The sequence below is a fragment of the Hakea prostrata genome, chromosome 6 (genome assembly GCF_041222555.1).
Source record: "Hakea prostrata isolate BN-2017 chromosome 6, UWA_Hpros_2, whole genome shotgun sequence".
Classification (NCBI taxonomy): domain Eukaryota; kingdom Viridiplantae; phylum Streptophyta; class Magnoliopsida; order Proteales; family Proteaceae; genus Hakea; species Hakea prostrata.
In genome coordinates this window covers 10,040,312-10,055,896 of record NC_142605.1, presented here as the reverse complement: position 1 = coordinate 10,055,896, position 15,585 = coordinate 10,040,312, and the positions used below count along the sequence as shown (strand labels likewise).

Below are 15,585 nucleotides of genomic sequence, written 5' to 3'. Positions count from 1 at the left end.
AGCTTTCAAAGATAGTAAGCAGGGAATGGAGTCTTTGTTTGCAGTTGTATCCCTATGTGGCTTTCAAATCACAACACATGATATTTTTGAAATCCAAATGATTTTGATTACAAGGGTAAAAGAGATCACAACCATTGGATCTTAAAAATACCACGTGTCATGATTTGAGAGCCACATGGATATCAACAAACAAGAGTTCCAATGGGTGCTGATGCACCCTCTACTCCCATGTAGAGAACATTGTCCCTTAATAGACTATCAAAAATATAAAGCTGTGCAGGACATGAGGATACTTCTCATGGAACCATCTAATTTGATACTGGGATGTAGACATCAGAAGATTTCCTGCTTATTGTGGCATGGACCAGGCCATAGATTGTATCACTTGTACAGTGCAGTGCTACTTCTTGTTTTCTATAAATAGATAAATTAGAACAAACAAATATGAATAATGTTCACAGCCATATTATCAAAGAGCATCAAAATCCCAGCTGAAGTAGGAAATATCAAAATCCTAGCTGAAGTAGGAAATACGTATTAAATTCACCTGAGATCTGCTAGCTATTTTATCTATGACAGGCCAGAAAAACTTAAGTGAGAAATGCGTCTCTGAAAATAGACAAACCTACATTAACTGATGAAAAAACATATTGTTATGCTTAAAAATAGAAGCACAAACCCATCTAGAAGATAATTTTTAAGCATCCTTAACAAAATGAGGGAGTATATGAACAAAAATACATCAACTAAAACAATAAAGAATACAACAATCGTATTGTTCCACACTGGGGAACAACAGGCTACTAATTATGTCTGCTCACTCAAAAAATATTGGGTTGTAATTGTGGCTAACCATTTCCTAGTCTGAGAGCAAAATTCAGTAAAAACTGATGGAATACACAAGCGGGAACTCAGCATATCATACAAAGAACCAAGAACCAAGAGCTTTTTTTCTTTCTTCCTTTTTTTTTTTCCTTCCATAGTAAAAAGGCTCTACCTAATTCTACAGAGAAACCCAAGAAAGTAGAAGATGGATATTCCTGAAAATGCAAGAGAAACGGACGAAGATGACGAAGAGAGTAGCATAGAGAAATAGGAGAAGAATCTGAAAAGCAATTCCAACACTCAAATGGTTCAGCTAACTGATGAAGAAAACTTCCATCTAGAGAAAGAACAAAGCTCAAATAGGAATGAGAAAAAGAAAAAAAAAACGGAGTCTGTAGAGGAGGCCAGAAAATGTAGAAGATCAAACTGTGATAGAGAAAGCCAACTATATCAAGATTGACTGACATAGAGAACAGGAACTAAACCAGCCATTTTTCCATCCCTTCCAGGACGTTTCTTTTTTACCTGCAATTTGCAAAATGGCAATGCATCAGGCATGTTTATTCCAATTAAGACATGATGAGATTTGACAGATTGCTCAAATACTGTTGTTTCTTCTTTCCATTTTTATACTTACATAGTACCAACCATCCACCTCATCCTCAATTTCGACCTCCTCTCCCGCAGTCAGGTTTAGCTGCAATGAAACAGAAACAAACCAATCATCTCTAAACCTACCTTAAAACCATTCAATTGACTTTTAGCAGGGAGAGAGACTCACTGCACTGACCACATCAACTGTGGATGGTATCCAAGTGTGTGTGCATAAGTAGTTCAACTACAAAGATTTCTAAGTAGCCACTAATTACGAGGCAAGAATTATGCTAACAAACCATAACTGACAAAGAATTTCAAAACGTATGTCGGCAAAAGTTCCTTCTTGACTTCCAAACAACAGTTAATCTAAAAGAACCCCACCTCTACCCCCACCCCCAACCAAAAAAAAAAAAAAAAAAAAAGAAAGAAAAGAAAACAGAGTTAACTTGCCTCATCATCACCGCCAGCAGTAAAATCATAGAGTGCCTTTCCAAACTGCGGATTGTCAGAAGATCGTTCTTCTTCTTGTGATTCAAAACTCGGGGACCCATAGCTGGCCATGGGGTTATCAAATGACTCATATCTCTGCATAACAGATGCTGAATATGATGGAGGATCTTCTCTAACCTGAACAGGCTTTAACAATTAGGACTAGAATATCTAATCAAATTAGGAAACAGAATTAGGAGGATATCAAAAGAGTATAAACTCTAACCGGAGAACCATGACTGTCGATTGACGAAGAAGCACCAATAGAAGGGCTTCTAAATCTGCTTGCAGATGGTGCTGATGACCTCTCCTGTTATAGTCAAATGCAGTTAATAAGAAAAGTTCCTTTTCTAAACATTGACAAACCATATAATAAAAGTCCAACAAGGAGGTTGATGAGCACATTTATCTGTGAAATCTTAGGGCATAAAGCATGCATTTTACATACTTTGAGTAGAGCTACCTTGGGTTTTATGTTGTTTTTGCAGATTTTATGAATTTTTAGGACTTTAGCGAATATCTAGAGTTTTGGGTATGAAACATGCGATTTTACAAGTTAGTTCAAATTCTCAAGTGCAAAAGTGGGCCTAATTTGGAGCATGATGGGCTAGAGATGCAATCATGGGCCAACTCCAGAATATCTTATAAAATTAGATTAGAATTTTTATTTTATTTTTCTTTATTGTAATTGAATGAATGTATGGGGCCCACAAGTAGTCAAAGATTAGGATTTTCTATTTTTCTAGAAGATTTTTTTTTCTCTAATTAGTTTTCTCTCTCTTCCCACTTTCTATTATTTTCACTATTTTATTTTATTTTTTTCCTTAATTAACCCAAAATCGTTTTTCTAAAAATATGGATTTTTCTTCCTTCTTTCCTTCTTCCACTTTTTCTCTCTTTCTTCCACTTTTCCTCCACGTGAAAATCAAGTTTAATTATTTTTATTTAATTCTCCACTCTCTCTCTCTCTCTCTCTCTCTCTCTCTCTCTCTCTCTCTCTCTCTCTCTCTCTCTCTCTCTTTATTTCTAACGAATTTTTCTCTTTCTTTATTTGTTTTTCTTTTTCTATTTTACTCTTATTATTATTATTAGTAGTATTATTATTTTATTTCCTTGTTTGTAAATTATTCTCCTTCTTCTATAAATATTACCTCCCCTCTTAGGTTTAGTTTACATTTTATTTTCTCTTTAGTTTATTTTAGTTTTGCACTTTCTATTCTCTTTAGCTTGCTCTAGGTTTTCTCTAGTTCTTTGATTAATTTGTGGGTTCTAATTCTAGATTGAATGTTTAGGTTTTAATGTTTTGCAAGGAAGACTGAAGTTGTGTAATTATTTGATGCAAGTGTATTTCCTTTGTTTTTATCAATGCAATTTCAAGTTCAAGTTTAAGTTTCAAGTTTGAGGATTCGCTTTCTCTCTGGGTCTAGCAATTGCAGATCTAGATTATTCTAGATCTGGTTGTTAAGGTTGGCTGAGATTTGAATCGTTTATTTAAGTTTTTTTTTGGAGATTCAAAGATGCAAGTAACATTCTTCAATAATCTTCTCTCCCCCCTCCATTCCCGCTTCTATCTACCCTTCCATATTCTTAATTTAGGATTTAATTTCAGCATTTATTTATTGTTCTCCCTTCCCCCTGGGTCCTTGATCAAAGATGCCTACAGTCGTGCCTCTCTTTGGTTAAGATTTCCCTTTTCCTTTTATTACTTTGTTATTTACTTTCTGCAATTTCTTTTTCTCTAATATCTTCTCCCCCGATCGGTGGACTGTAAGCTACGGCAAAGGGTCCACGGTCAAAGTCATTATAATTATATTCCCCTTCCCTCAATCCAGAGCTGACACTCGGATCACTTCCCTTTTATTTTTATTGTTCGCATTTTTTTCCTGTCTTTTATTTATGCGTTGGTTATGTTTGCTTTATTTTTCATTTCAATTCAATTGCATTAAATGTATGGATTAGGATCACTTGTTTAGTTTAATTAATTAGTTCAAATCTTTGAATCATTAAGAAGTTGAATTCTAAGTGGTATATATCCCTAAGATCGACCCGTTAGCTACACGATATTGTGCGCTTGCGGTTATTTTATTTTGCAAATAGAGGTTATTACCAATATGTTCTACCACAGAAGAAACAGTCTTAGTGAAAGAAATACAATGGTATGGCATGCAGTTCTAAGAAAATCAGAAATTAAAAAAAGATGGATATGAAAAATAGAACATTGGAAAACATAATAATTGCCAAAGCAAATGAAACAACATTTAGAATATTGATACATAATTGAATGAAACTAAAAAATAAGTAATATACTACTACAGTATACAGATTATAGCATCAGCCGCTCTTGACTTTGAAAGCCCAAAAGAGCATTAGATGAGAACAACCTATGACATGTGAAAGTAACAGCATTTGAAGTTGAAATTCTAGGTGTCAATTCATTACTGTAATGATTCCACGTGGCACCAGCACAGTGGCTATTTGCTGTTTTTTTTTTTCTCAATCTTTTATGCTGAAAGTTCTTATATTTCATTGCTTGACCTGAAGAATATCACCAAAGTAATAATAGACCATGAAGAATCTAAAACGAAGTAAATAAAATATAACATTACCTTTTCAGCATAGCTTAACAATGTAACAAAAAAGGGGTTTACTCAAAACATAATTTTGCCATTATCATAACACTAACAAAAATTTTAGATATATAGTGAATTATAATAGAATAGGTAAATTATCAAAAGATTGATAAGTGATGCTATATGCAGAATAGGAGGGATTTAAAAAGACACCTTGCAACTCAATGCTTCCATATGGACCACAGAAAGCTCAACCATATTACAATCAAGTATCACTAAAAGCTACATGAAAACCAAGCAACTTAAAGGTGCATGCAATCAAATACCGTTGAGCTCCCATAGGCAGGTCGTGAACCAAACAAGGAAGGGTAGTTCATGCCGCCAAAGTGAGATGATATGGAAGACTCAACAGATCTTGCAGATCCAGGAGAAGATGATCCAGATGACCTTGCATCATCTTCCTGCGAAAATAAGGGAATGTTACAATCTCCAGTCACTTGCTAGATGCAATTATATATTTGAATCAGGTTACATTCTGTGTATCTAGCACCAAATAGAAGGAAACTGTGACAGTCACACACACCTCAGCATCAGAAGTTTCCAGAAGTGTCTTTGCCCACATATCATCATAACCAACAGATGGTCTAGAGGTAATGTTCTCCTCAACATCTGGGGCATCAGGTCCCCCACCAGCAAGAAATTCATTAACCTACAATGGAGTGGAGAAAGAATACACTACATAAGAATTTTTTAAGAAAAATAGGCTAAATACAAATGATGAACAAAGCTCATAACCAGAGAAGCGAAAAATTAGCTTTAACACAAGTCCAACTTAAACTCCACATCAAATATATTAAAGAGAACCGAATAGTGACACAAAGTAGCAGGACAACATTTTTTTCCCCTTAAAAATGAAAGGAAAAAGATTGACAGGTATTGTTGAATAATACAACAACTCAGCCTTAAGGCCCTTATCCCTACTAAATTGGATCGGCAACATGGATCCTATCAAAAGAAAGTAGGGTGAAACTGAGGTCCACACATAGTCAGAGAATGAACAATAGAACAAAGATATAAAGTATACTGTTGAACGACCTTGATAATTTCAAGTGGTAATATTTACCAAATCAATGTAACAAATAATTGCATCGAGAAATAATAGTGAACAAAGAGAAGAGCTGGCCATTGAGTTACCTGCACCTCAAAGATACACGGGCTAAAAAAAGACAGCAAGATGATGACCATAACCATTCAGCCTCATGAACATCATTGACCCAAACCCCCAACCCGAAACTAGAAAAAGATAATAGAAGAATTTAAGTTGGAACCAAAAAAATTATTCAAACTGGCTGCTCTTCATTGTAACAATCCAACAGAACAGGAGACATGCTCCTATGACAACCTATAGATTGGCTTTTGAGGACATCATTAGTTTGACATCATGTAGTCCAACATAATTCAAAAGAAAATAAACACAAACAAGATAACTGTACCAAATTTATATACTAGTTATTCATCCAAAAAATATTATATACAAAATGATTAGATTCCTCACCCGGTTCATTGCCATTGCATTGTTTCCCAATATACTATCATCACCTAGGTTTGCCGCCCAAGCATTTACTAGGTCATCATCAAGTGCATCTGATTCAGTAGGTGTCGTCTTTGATTCATAAACAAGGTCAGAAATCCCAGTAGCCACAGCTGGATCATTGAGACCACCTGATGCACTTATATTATGCCGGGTCCGATAGATGTCTATAAGTTTGGCACTGTTACAAAAATTTAGAACATTACCAAGTGAGGCTAGATAATCAATCTCTAAAAGTCCCAAGTATCTAACAGACTATGAACAACATATGTCAAGGATCCACAATAAAAATTTTATCCACAGACAAATATTGGCATTGAAGCAAAGAAATTAAGAGGGAGCAAAAAAGTACAATTTCAAATTGAACAAGTTTCACTAAGTGGCAACTAAAAATGTCGTATAAATTTCTTTCACTTAACTGGGCAAATTCTAGATTAAGGGTTGGCTGATATATGTTTAAATTACCCACTCTGATAGAGATTTACTGAGACTAATCCAAGTTAACTTCAGCCAAAATTGGCCAATCTTAGTTAACCTCAGAAGATGAGCAGTCAAGGATGGGTGGATATACTGATTGAATTTGATCGATCAAAATTGTGATCCATCATTCATATGGACTAGTACAAATCCTTATAATACTTAACCCTCGAATTTCATCCTAAGCAGATTGCCAGAACAAAGGATCAGGTAGTGGTGCAACCAATTTTTTGATGACCATCGACCACATACCTAAGATGCACTTGGAAGTCGTAAAAAACACATCCACTTGGACATTAGTATGGGTGGAGGGTTGAATTCATTTAACGTAACCTTCCAACATTAATTGTTGAAAATTTTGTATCATGCACAGAAAATATAAATTAACAAGTGCAGATTCTCTAGAAGTGGACATCATAGAAGACAAATAAATTTCTTCCTAACTAAAAGGACTGATAGATTGTTGTGCAAGGATTGCAAGGTGATATTAGGGGAAAGCTTAACCACACAACATAGACTTATGGTCTTGGATATGTGCCTAACCCCAAAAACTCATAAAAGGTGCAAAGTTAACTATCCCAAGATAAGATGGTGGAACTTGAAAGGAGAGTGTTTGAAATCCTTCGCTAATGAAGTAATCAAACAAGGAAAGTGGGATTTTGAATGGGATACCAAGAAAGTGGCTAAAGATGTCCTAGGTAAATCAAAAGGAAAACTCCATTCTTATAGAGAAGCTTGGTGGTGCGATAGTGAGGTTCAAGCTGCCATTAAGAATAAGAAAGCTAGTTTTAAGACATGACAATGAACTAAGGATGTTGAGGATCTTCAAAGGTATAGGTTGGCTAGAAATGAAACTAGGAAAATTGCAAGAAAAGCAAGGCAGAAGAAGTATGAAGAGTTATACAATAAGTTGGGCATGAAGGAAGGGAAAAAAAAATCTATTTATAAGAATGCTAAAATAAAAGATAGGAAGAGTAGAGATCTCGACCATGTTAGATGTATTAAAAATGGAGATGGTAAAGTACTAGTATGTGATGAGGATATTAAGAAAAGATGCGAAATCTATTTCTCTAGTCTACTAAACGAGCATGCTTCAAGCACAACAAAAATGCCAAATGAATGGAGGAAAAGCATCGTGGTTCCAATTCACAAAAATAAAAGAGATATTCAAAGTTGTAAAATTATAAGGGCATTAAACTGATGAGCCATACTATGAAATTATGGGAGAGAGTAATTGAAATCCGTTTGAGACACTTAACCACAATACGGAGAACCAGTTTGGGTTTATACCGGGAAGATCTACAACAAAGGCTATTTACTTAATTAGGAGTTATGGGAAAGTATAGAGAGTGTAGGAAAGACCTTCATATAGTATTTATTGACCTAGAAAAAGCTTATGATAGAGTTCCTAAAGCATTAATTTGGCAAATACTAGAGAAAAGAAGTGTTGCAAGTAAATATATAGACATAGTTAAGGATATGTATGATGGTTCAATGACAAGTGTAAGAACAGGGGGGGGGGGCAAAGTAATGAAATCCCAATTACAGTTGGAGTACATTAAGGATCAACTTTAAGCCTATATTTATTTGTACTTGTAATGGATGAATTAACCAAAGACATTTAAGACGAGGTCCCTTGGTGTATGCTTTTTGTTAACGATATTGTGTTGATAGATGAGACTAAAATGCGGATTAATACCAAGTTAGAACCATGGAGAGCAACTTTGGAATCAAGAGGCTTTAAATTAAGTAGAACGGTGACAGAATATTTAGTTTGTAACTTTAGTCATGATCGGGCAGATGATGAGGTGGTGAAACTTGACGATAAGGAGATTCCTCAGAGTGATTGTTTGAGGTACCTAGGTTCAATCACAAATAAAAAGGGTGATATAGAAAAATGACATTTCCCAAAGAATTAAAATAGGGTGGATGAAATGGAGAGGTATGTCCGGGGTCTTGTGTGATCGACGTATTCCATTAAGCTTAAAGAAAAATTCTATAGGATTGTCGTTCAACCAGCTATGATGTACAGTGCAGACTGTTGAGCTATTAAAAAGAATCATATAAATAAACTCAGTGTAGCATAAATGAGGATGCTAATATGGATGAGTAGCAAAATGAGGAAGGATAAGATAAGAAATGATCATATTAGAGTTGGTATGGGAGTTGCTCCCATAAGTGAAAAGCTTCGGGAAAGTCGTTTAAGGCGGCATGGTCATGTTCAACGGAGACCTATAAATGCCTCTATACGGAGAAGTGATATAATTTAGATTGAAGGAACTAGAAGAGCTAAGGATAAACCTAAGACAACCTTAAGAAAAGTGTGAGAAAAGATATGAATAGATTAAACCTTGTATCTAGCATGACCTCAAACATAACTAATTGAAAGGAAGGCAAGAATCCATGTAGCCGACCCATTTAGTTGAACAAGGTTTATTGTTGTTGTTGTTGATTCTCTAGAAGGTTTCATCCATGGCAATAGGTTTAACATATTTCTCAGGTACTTCTCCATAAATCAATAAGCAAAGTTAAAGGTACAATATTTGGTAGAGAAGATCTCATTACCAGAACTCAACAAGCAGGTTCAGCAGACCCTAAATTAACAGTCAATTGCTGATGAATGGCCTGGATAATAATGTACTTTCAAATACTTACATGATTGTGCATAGAGATATATGATGTACAAAATATACACTTATACACATTCTGAAAAGTAATGAACCACTAGTAACCGAGACATGGCAGAATAATTCAATCCTCATCTTGGGTAATATTATTTTTCAATCGATATCCAAAAACTTGGCCAAAACGGAAGTTGAATAATGTTAATACATGCCCAAATTTAATTCAGTGAAAAAATTGGCTTGTATAATAAAGTGCAATTTCATACCCAAGCACAAACTTGAATCTGGTTATTAAACAAATAAAATCACTGAAAAGTTCTCTAGTCCAATTTGAAGACCAGAAGAAAGATACCAAAATTCTATGAATGTGCAATACTGTTGCACTAAATTGTGCAATTGGGCATAGAAAGACTACTTTTGGCCCATGTATGGGTTTTATAAGCCTTGCACTTCTTATTTTAGAGTTCATTAATGTAATAGACCTCTTCTGTAAGGGCCCATATTTGGGGTTTAATCCTGTATACGGAATTAAATATATAAATGAGATTTTGTCGATTCCATTAGTTATCATTAAGGAGCTTATTCTATTTCAATACTGTTTAGATAGCTGTCATTAGAAGTGGGCCTATTCTAGACATAAATTAGGAAGGCTAAAGCTGTTTTTAACCAACTACCTTTCAGCTTACCCTTCTAACCACTCTTCCTTGCCCTTGACCACATGATTTGCAATCCTTGTTTGAAAAGCCCCATGATAATACCTCTTCTCTTCTCTCGGTTCTATGTAAATCAGAACTGGTTCTTAGAGATACTCAGATGCATTTTCTGGTCTTACCTGGGGCTTTGTCACGAGAGAAGTTCATCAAAGCAATAGACACTTTATATTGAAGGATCTTCCATGTCCATGTTAGCAAAAAATGCAACTCAGGGTATGTAAATATTTTTTGGTTATTGATTTGTTGACTTTTTGAAGGATAATACGTAGAACTGTGGGAGTTCCAGATTGTTCCCAGAAAAGATCAATCCACTTTTATTCAAAGATTGTTTTTAGCAATTTCACCTCAAAACACGTAGCAGTGGAGAGGCCGGTGCTGCTGGAACTGAAGAGGGAGAAGGCAGAGGAGAAGAGAGAGCCAAGAGAGCCGAGAAAGAGTAAAGAGAATAGAGTAGAGGGATGAGAAAAGAAACCATGTTTAAAGATTGGGAAAATACTAACCTTAGGATTAGAATATGCCAAATGTACATCATCTAATGGTACACTTGACAGAACTTGAGCAAGTCAGAACTTGATTGGATAAAAATCCGGCAGAAGTTAGGTGATGGGTGACCACAGGAGGGTGGAAATTAAACCAGAGAACTAACCATAAGAAAAGAAGGGTGAGGAAAGAAAAGAAACGAATCCATTGCAGGAAAAAAAACTCAGGCAAGTTGGAAAAGAACTCCCATCTTCAGGCAATTTATAGATGCTGAAGACTGAAATAGCTAAATGTTTAAATTAAGGAGAGACAAAACAAGTTATCAAGTACTATGATTTAGTATAAATTTTAAGGTTTATCTAGTCACTATCCCATCTACTCGTCAAAAGCAAAGATGGACGTGTACATGCAGTTTCAGGAAAGCATACCTGATAGGCCCCATGGGTAGATATTTTGCTCTGGGAACATAACAAAACAAGGAAACCAGATCAAGCAGCTTCTCATGGGTCTCATAAAGTTTCTTAAGTTCATCATCTGTCCACTCCTTTTTTGCATTATCATGATTCCGTATTTCCCTGGATATCAGATATTAAAAACATTGCTGAGGGCTATACCATCAGATTGAAATTAAATATTGAAGTATGGAAGTTACCATAGCTCTTACTTGATCAGATCATCTTGTGCTTTGTACATTTCATCAAGAACCTTTAACATGGGACTGATTAAGGATCCAAGGCCAGTACCACTGGCTCCCTGATCTTCTCCATTACTAAGATGCATTTCTGAAAATTGAGATTGCACCCCACCTTGTGCTAAAGCATGCAAGAATTCATAGATCTGGAGTCTAAAAGGCTCACCAGACCTGATAGCCATGGTAGCAAGCGCTTGAACAGAAACTATACGCACCTGAGTTGGCACACATGGAGGAAAAAGATTTATGACAAGTTAACAGCACTAGAAAACAATAAAAAAGACAGAGCCTTACTATTAAAAGGCACAATCATTAGTCACTCCACCACATCAGTTAACAAAAAGTCATTTAGAGTTCAATTAGCACAAGAACTAATTGGAGGTAATTGGCAACATCATCCTGTCAACGACAATTTTTAAATCCAATCCAATTGCATAATGTGGTTAGATGATACATCTTTTTTCCCAAAAAAAAAGACACTCTGTTGTAAGAGTTGAGCTGTTGGAAATGCAGTTCAATGTTGTAGGATAAATCTGGAGCCTTGAAAACTGCAATTAGTTCAGGAACCAATCTTTCCCCAAAAGAATTCCCCATCTTTCTCTCCTTCACTTCTCCACTTCTCCTTCCATCTTCTCAGCCTGCTTACTCACTTGGGTCACTCGTTCTCCAAGGGTTACCAAGAACCTTAACTGTATGTACATTCTGAGGGATACAAACTAGAGCTTATATATAAATGATAGGACAAGAACGAAAACACACAGAAGAGAAAGCGCAAGCAGATACATAGAGATCCTTACCTCCCAGCTCCCACTGAAAGCACACCTCTGAAGCCGAGTTAATGCACCTGCCAAAGTAGGATTACGAGAGCTGGCTGCAGCCACCATTTTATCAGCATCTAACATCATTAATGCGGTACCAGGAGGGGTTGCAGATTCCCAAGCATATTCAGATGCAGCATAGTTTGCATTTTCTCCAAGGAACCATACCTGCAGGTATAATCACCATAGGATTTGATAAAGTCATAAACACTTCAATGAATGCTGTGTGACACAATATTTCCTTTTATGAAGTTCTATTAAATTCACAAGGAAAATAAATAATGAAGGTTATGCTTACAGCTGCCTGCACTAATCTCTGCAATGCTAGTGCCGATTTTGGATCAGATGCATAGACCCTATCTACTGATGTAAGTCCTGACATTGATCCAGGCTGTGGTGGTGGTAAATCAAGAACAATTGTGACTGCTTCCAAGGCTGTGTGCTTACCATCTGGTCCAGCTCCAACAAGGCACGTCTGGAATATAGATTCATGTATAGGATCCATATCAAGAAAAATACTCTAGAGGTTCCAACATTGTAAAGGAGCACATTCACATTCCCTATAAATCTTAATATCCTTTATATATGACGAACTTCTGATTTGGAAATTTGTTCAACTGATACATAACTTGCAAGAAGCATCTGAGACGTAAAAGGTTCAGCAAGGTTCAAAAGAGAACAGTAAAAAAGAAAATTAGGACAGGGCCAAGATTGGTTCACAGCTGCAATCCATCAGCTAAATAGACCCAACATCATGAACAATCCCTAGCTTGATTAGAAATCATCACAAGACATGGGTTGATTTCTTGAACTTCAGACAAATCATAAGATTTAAAAAAAAAAAAACAATAAATTTCTCAATGAACTTTTAGGGAAAAAATGCAAGGATTCAATGATCGACATTCTTTTTTGTTATTATGGTTTATATAAAAAAGTCTAGGTCAAACTGAAATTGTAGGACAGTAATACATCAACATAAAGATAATTAAAAGTAAACATATGCACCTACTTTCCAAAGAAGCTGTAACACATCTGCATCAATTTTTCCAGGAACCTTGGTGGCAAAAATTCTTGCAATTTCAAGAAGAGTAACAGCCATGTCTGGAGTAGCCTGATACACCATACATCACCATTTAGTCAAGGAAATGCAGGTTATGCAGCACATGCTGAAGATTTAAATAGAAGTGGTATATACAAATACATGGAAGTTAACTTTACCCATGCAGGCACTTATGATGTATATGAAGATAATCTAGAAGTGATGGAAAAAAGAACTCTCTCCAGGAGTGCCCTGCACCCAGATACAGAGTAAGGCCAAAATACCCACCTAGATGCTTCTGAGATGCTCCCAAACAAGCAGGGCCTACCCCCCCCCCCCCCAGTTACTCTTTCTTATAATTTCTCAGTTCCTAAAGGTCAAGTCGGATTATGTCCCATCAATCCAAAAAAAAGATCCGTTAATTGAACCCTTGGCCCAATTCTACCTAAGTTTTAAATCTAAAGCTCAAGGTATACGATTTTCTCATCTAGATCATTCACCATTTTCACTTAACGATAACATTCATCAATTCAAAGATATACTCTGTCAATTCAAAATATGCATTTTCTCATGTGAGAACTAATACTGAAAAGGTATAGGGCAGAAAGTGAACAGACATAGAATATAGACAGAATAACAGCAAGGCAAGGCGCATCCTTTATACATGCATAAATATCTACAGATGCATCCCAAGTACAAGAGTATAAGAAAACTCATTGACTCACGTGAATACCTTAAACCGAGCATGCAAAGTTAGTAAGATATCATTCAAAAGAGTAGATGGCCATGCTGGATCAGAGAGCTCAGATGCGATGATGGATTTTATTTCTTCAAAAGATTCATGTGGACTTTGCATCCAGATCAAAGCCTTAATTACCATCCCTCGAACATAAACACATTCACATGCAACAGTAGTTCGCACTATTTCCATTAAAGAAGCTAGTAGACTTGCAATCGAGTCCTTCCCACTTGTTCCATTAGATACTGCAGAAGCCTTCCTGCTACCTAAATAGAGAGAGAGAGAGAGAGGGGGGGGGGGGGGGAGAAGTTACAAAGAAGAAAGTCTCCAGACAGAATACATGAAATGGCAGTACATTTTGTACTTTGCAATAAAGTACTAGAAAAAAGGATAACTAAAGTTACAATTAATCAGTGCAATGGACGTAACTCCCTATAAAAATAAAAAAAAATAAAAAAATTATTACGTCAATTGAGATCAAGGGGCAATACCATAAGCATCATTTCTTGCTTTTTTAATTCCAGGTTTGAAACACAAACACATTAGAACTTTCATCTAACTCAGCATATTAAGAAAATAGCATTTGAAACAGATTCGTGAAACAACGACGACGACGACACAAGCCTTATCCCAACTAAATGGGGTTGACTACGTAGATCGTTGCCTGGCAATCAGATCTATTGAAGGCCATACTGGATAAAAGGCCTAAGCCACATATATCTTTTCTAACCACCTCTCCTAAGTAGGGTGTCAATAAAACCTTGTTGACTGGTCAAACCTGCCCTGAGTCTGGCCTAAACCCAGCCTTATTTTTTCAACCCGAAGGGTGGGCCTAGGTTAGCTTGGGTTACAAAATAATCAGCCCTAACAAGGTCGGGTCTGGTTGGGGTTTAGCCCTCTGGCCAACCCAGCCCAGCCCAACCCGACCCTGCATTAGTTTAATAAAATTAAAGTTATATTAAAAAATTCAAGTATCCCTTTTGTTTTGGTAAGTAATAATTTGAGTATCCCTTCATTTTTGGTAAGTAACAATCTCAATATCCCAACAACAACAGCAATAAGCCTTTTCCAAACTAAATGGGGTTGGCTACATGGATATTTGCCCTCCTTTCTCACCACTTTTCTTAAGATTATCTTAGGTCTGCCCCTAACTCTAATATGATCATTCTTTATCTTATCCTTCCTAGTTTTGCCACTCATCCATCTTAGCATCCTCATTTCTGCTATACTGAGTTTATCTACATAATTCTTTTTAATAGCCAAACACTTTGCACCGTACATCAAAGCTGGTCGAATGACGGTCCTGTAGAACTTTCCTTTAAGCTTTAATGGAATACGTCAATCACACAGGACCCCGGACGCACCTCTCCACTTAATTCACATCATCCTCCATATCACCTTTTTTTATTTATAATTGAACCAAGGTACCTAAAACAATCACTCTAGGAATCTCCTTATTGTTTCACCACCTCATTGTCTACCCGATCATGACTAACCCTAAATATCTAAATATACTTCCACAAATATCACATTCCCAAATCAATAATCGTGTATGCTCTTCGTCTCTTCAACTCCATCCCTCCAATTGTCGCTCAATTGATCAAGAGACTCCAATAATATCGAATTACATTAATCTTTCGTGATTTTGGTATATATGTACTTCTTTTTTCCTTGGTTCTGATTTTCAATGTTTGGAATCTTTTGTGGTAGAAATTAACGTTGTTATATTGTAGGGAGACTGGTGCTTGTAATCAATTTGTCAAACCACCTCTCCACACGTTCAATACTTGTTTTTTGGGGTTCTTGGCATATACCACTTCTCCATACAATATATAACATTCCCGGCGCTGTTGGGTTCTGTGAAGGATTTTGTTCTTTTCACAGGATTCTCTTACTCTCTTTTGAAAAATGAGTTTGGAAGGATGAAGGGCA

The 15,585-nt window shown here is 36.2% G+C and overlaps 1 protein-coding gene across 1 annotated transcript in view; it reads right to left on the bottom strand.

The window, feature by feature from the left end:
* Positions 1 to 228: 228 nt before the first annotated feature.
* LOC149012219 (SH3 domain-containing protein) overlaps positions 229 to 15,585 on the bottom strand; it is a 49,412-nt gene continuing 34,055 nt past the window's right edge. Inside the window, exons 15-27 of the mRNA XM_089158351.1 lie at positions 13,648 to 13,919; positions 12,885 to 12,986; positions 12,174 to 12,350; positions 11,855 to 12,043; positions 11,031 to 11,272; positions 10,795 to 10,941; positions 6,037 to 6,253; positions 5,065 to 5,190; positions 4,808 to 4,942; positions 2,138 to 2,221; positions 1,873 to 2,049; positions 1,463 to 1,522; positions 229 to 1,350 (exon numbers count right to left, since the gene is read on the bottom strand). Of these exons, the coding sequence (XP_089014477.1) occupies positions 1,276 to 1,350; positions 1,463 to 1,522; positions 1,873 to 2,049; positions 2,138 to 2,221; positions 4,808 to 4,942; positions 5,065 to 5,190; positions 6,037 to 6,253; positions 10,795 to 10,941; positions 11,031 to 11,272; positions 11,855 to 12,043; positions 12,174 to 12,350; positions 12,885 to 12,986; positions 13,648 to 13,919 (2,003 nt within the window). The 3' untranslated portion in view covers positions 229 to 1,275. The remainder of the gene's footprint in view (positions 1,351 to 1,462; positions 1,523 to 1,872; positions 2,050 to 2,137; positions 2,222 to 4,807; positions 4,943 to 5,064; positions 5,191 to 6,036; positions 6,254 to 10,794; positions 10,942 to 11,030; positions 11,273 to 11,854; positions 12,044 to 12,173; positions 12,351 to 12,884; positions 12,987 to 13,647; positions 13,920 to 15,585) is intronic.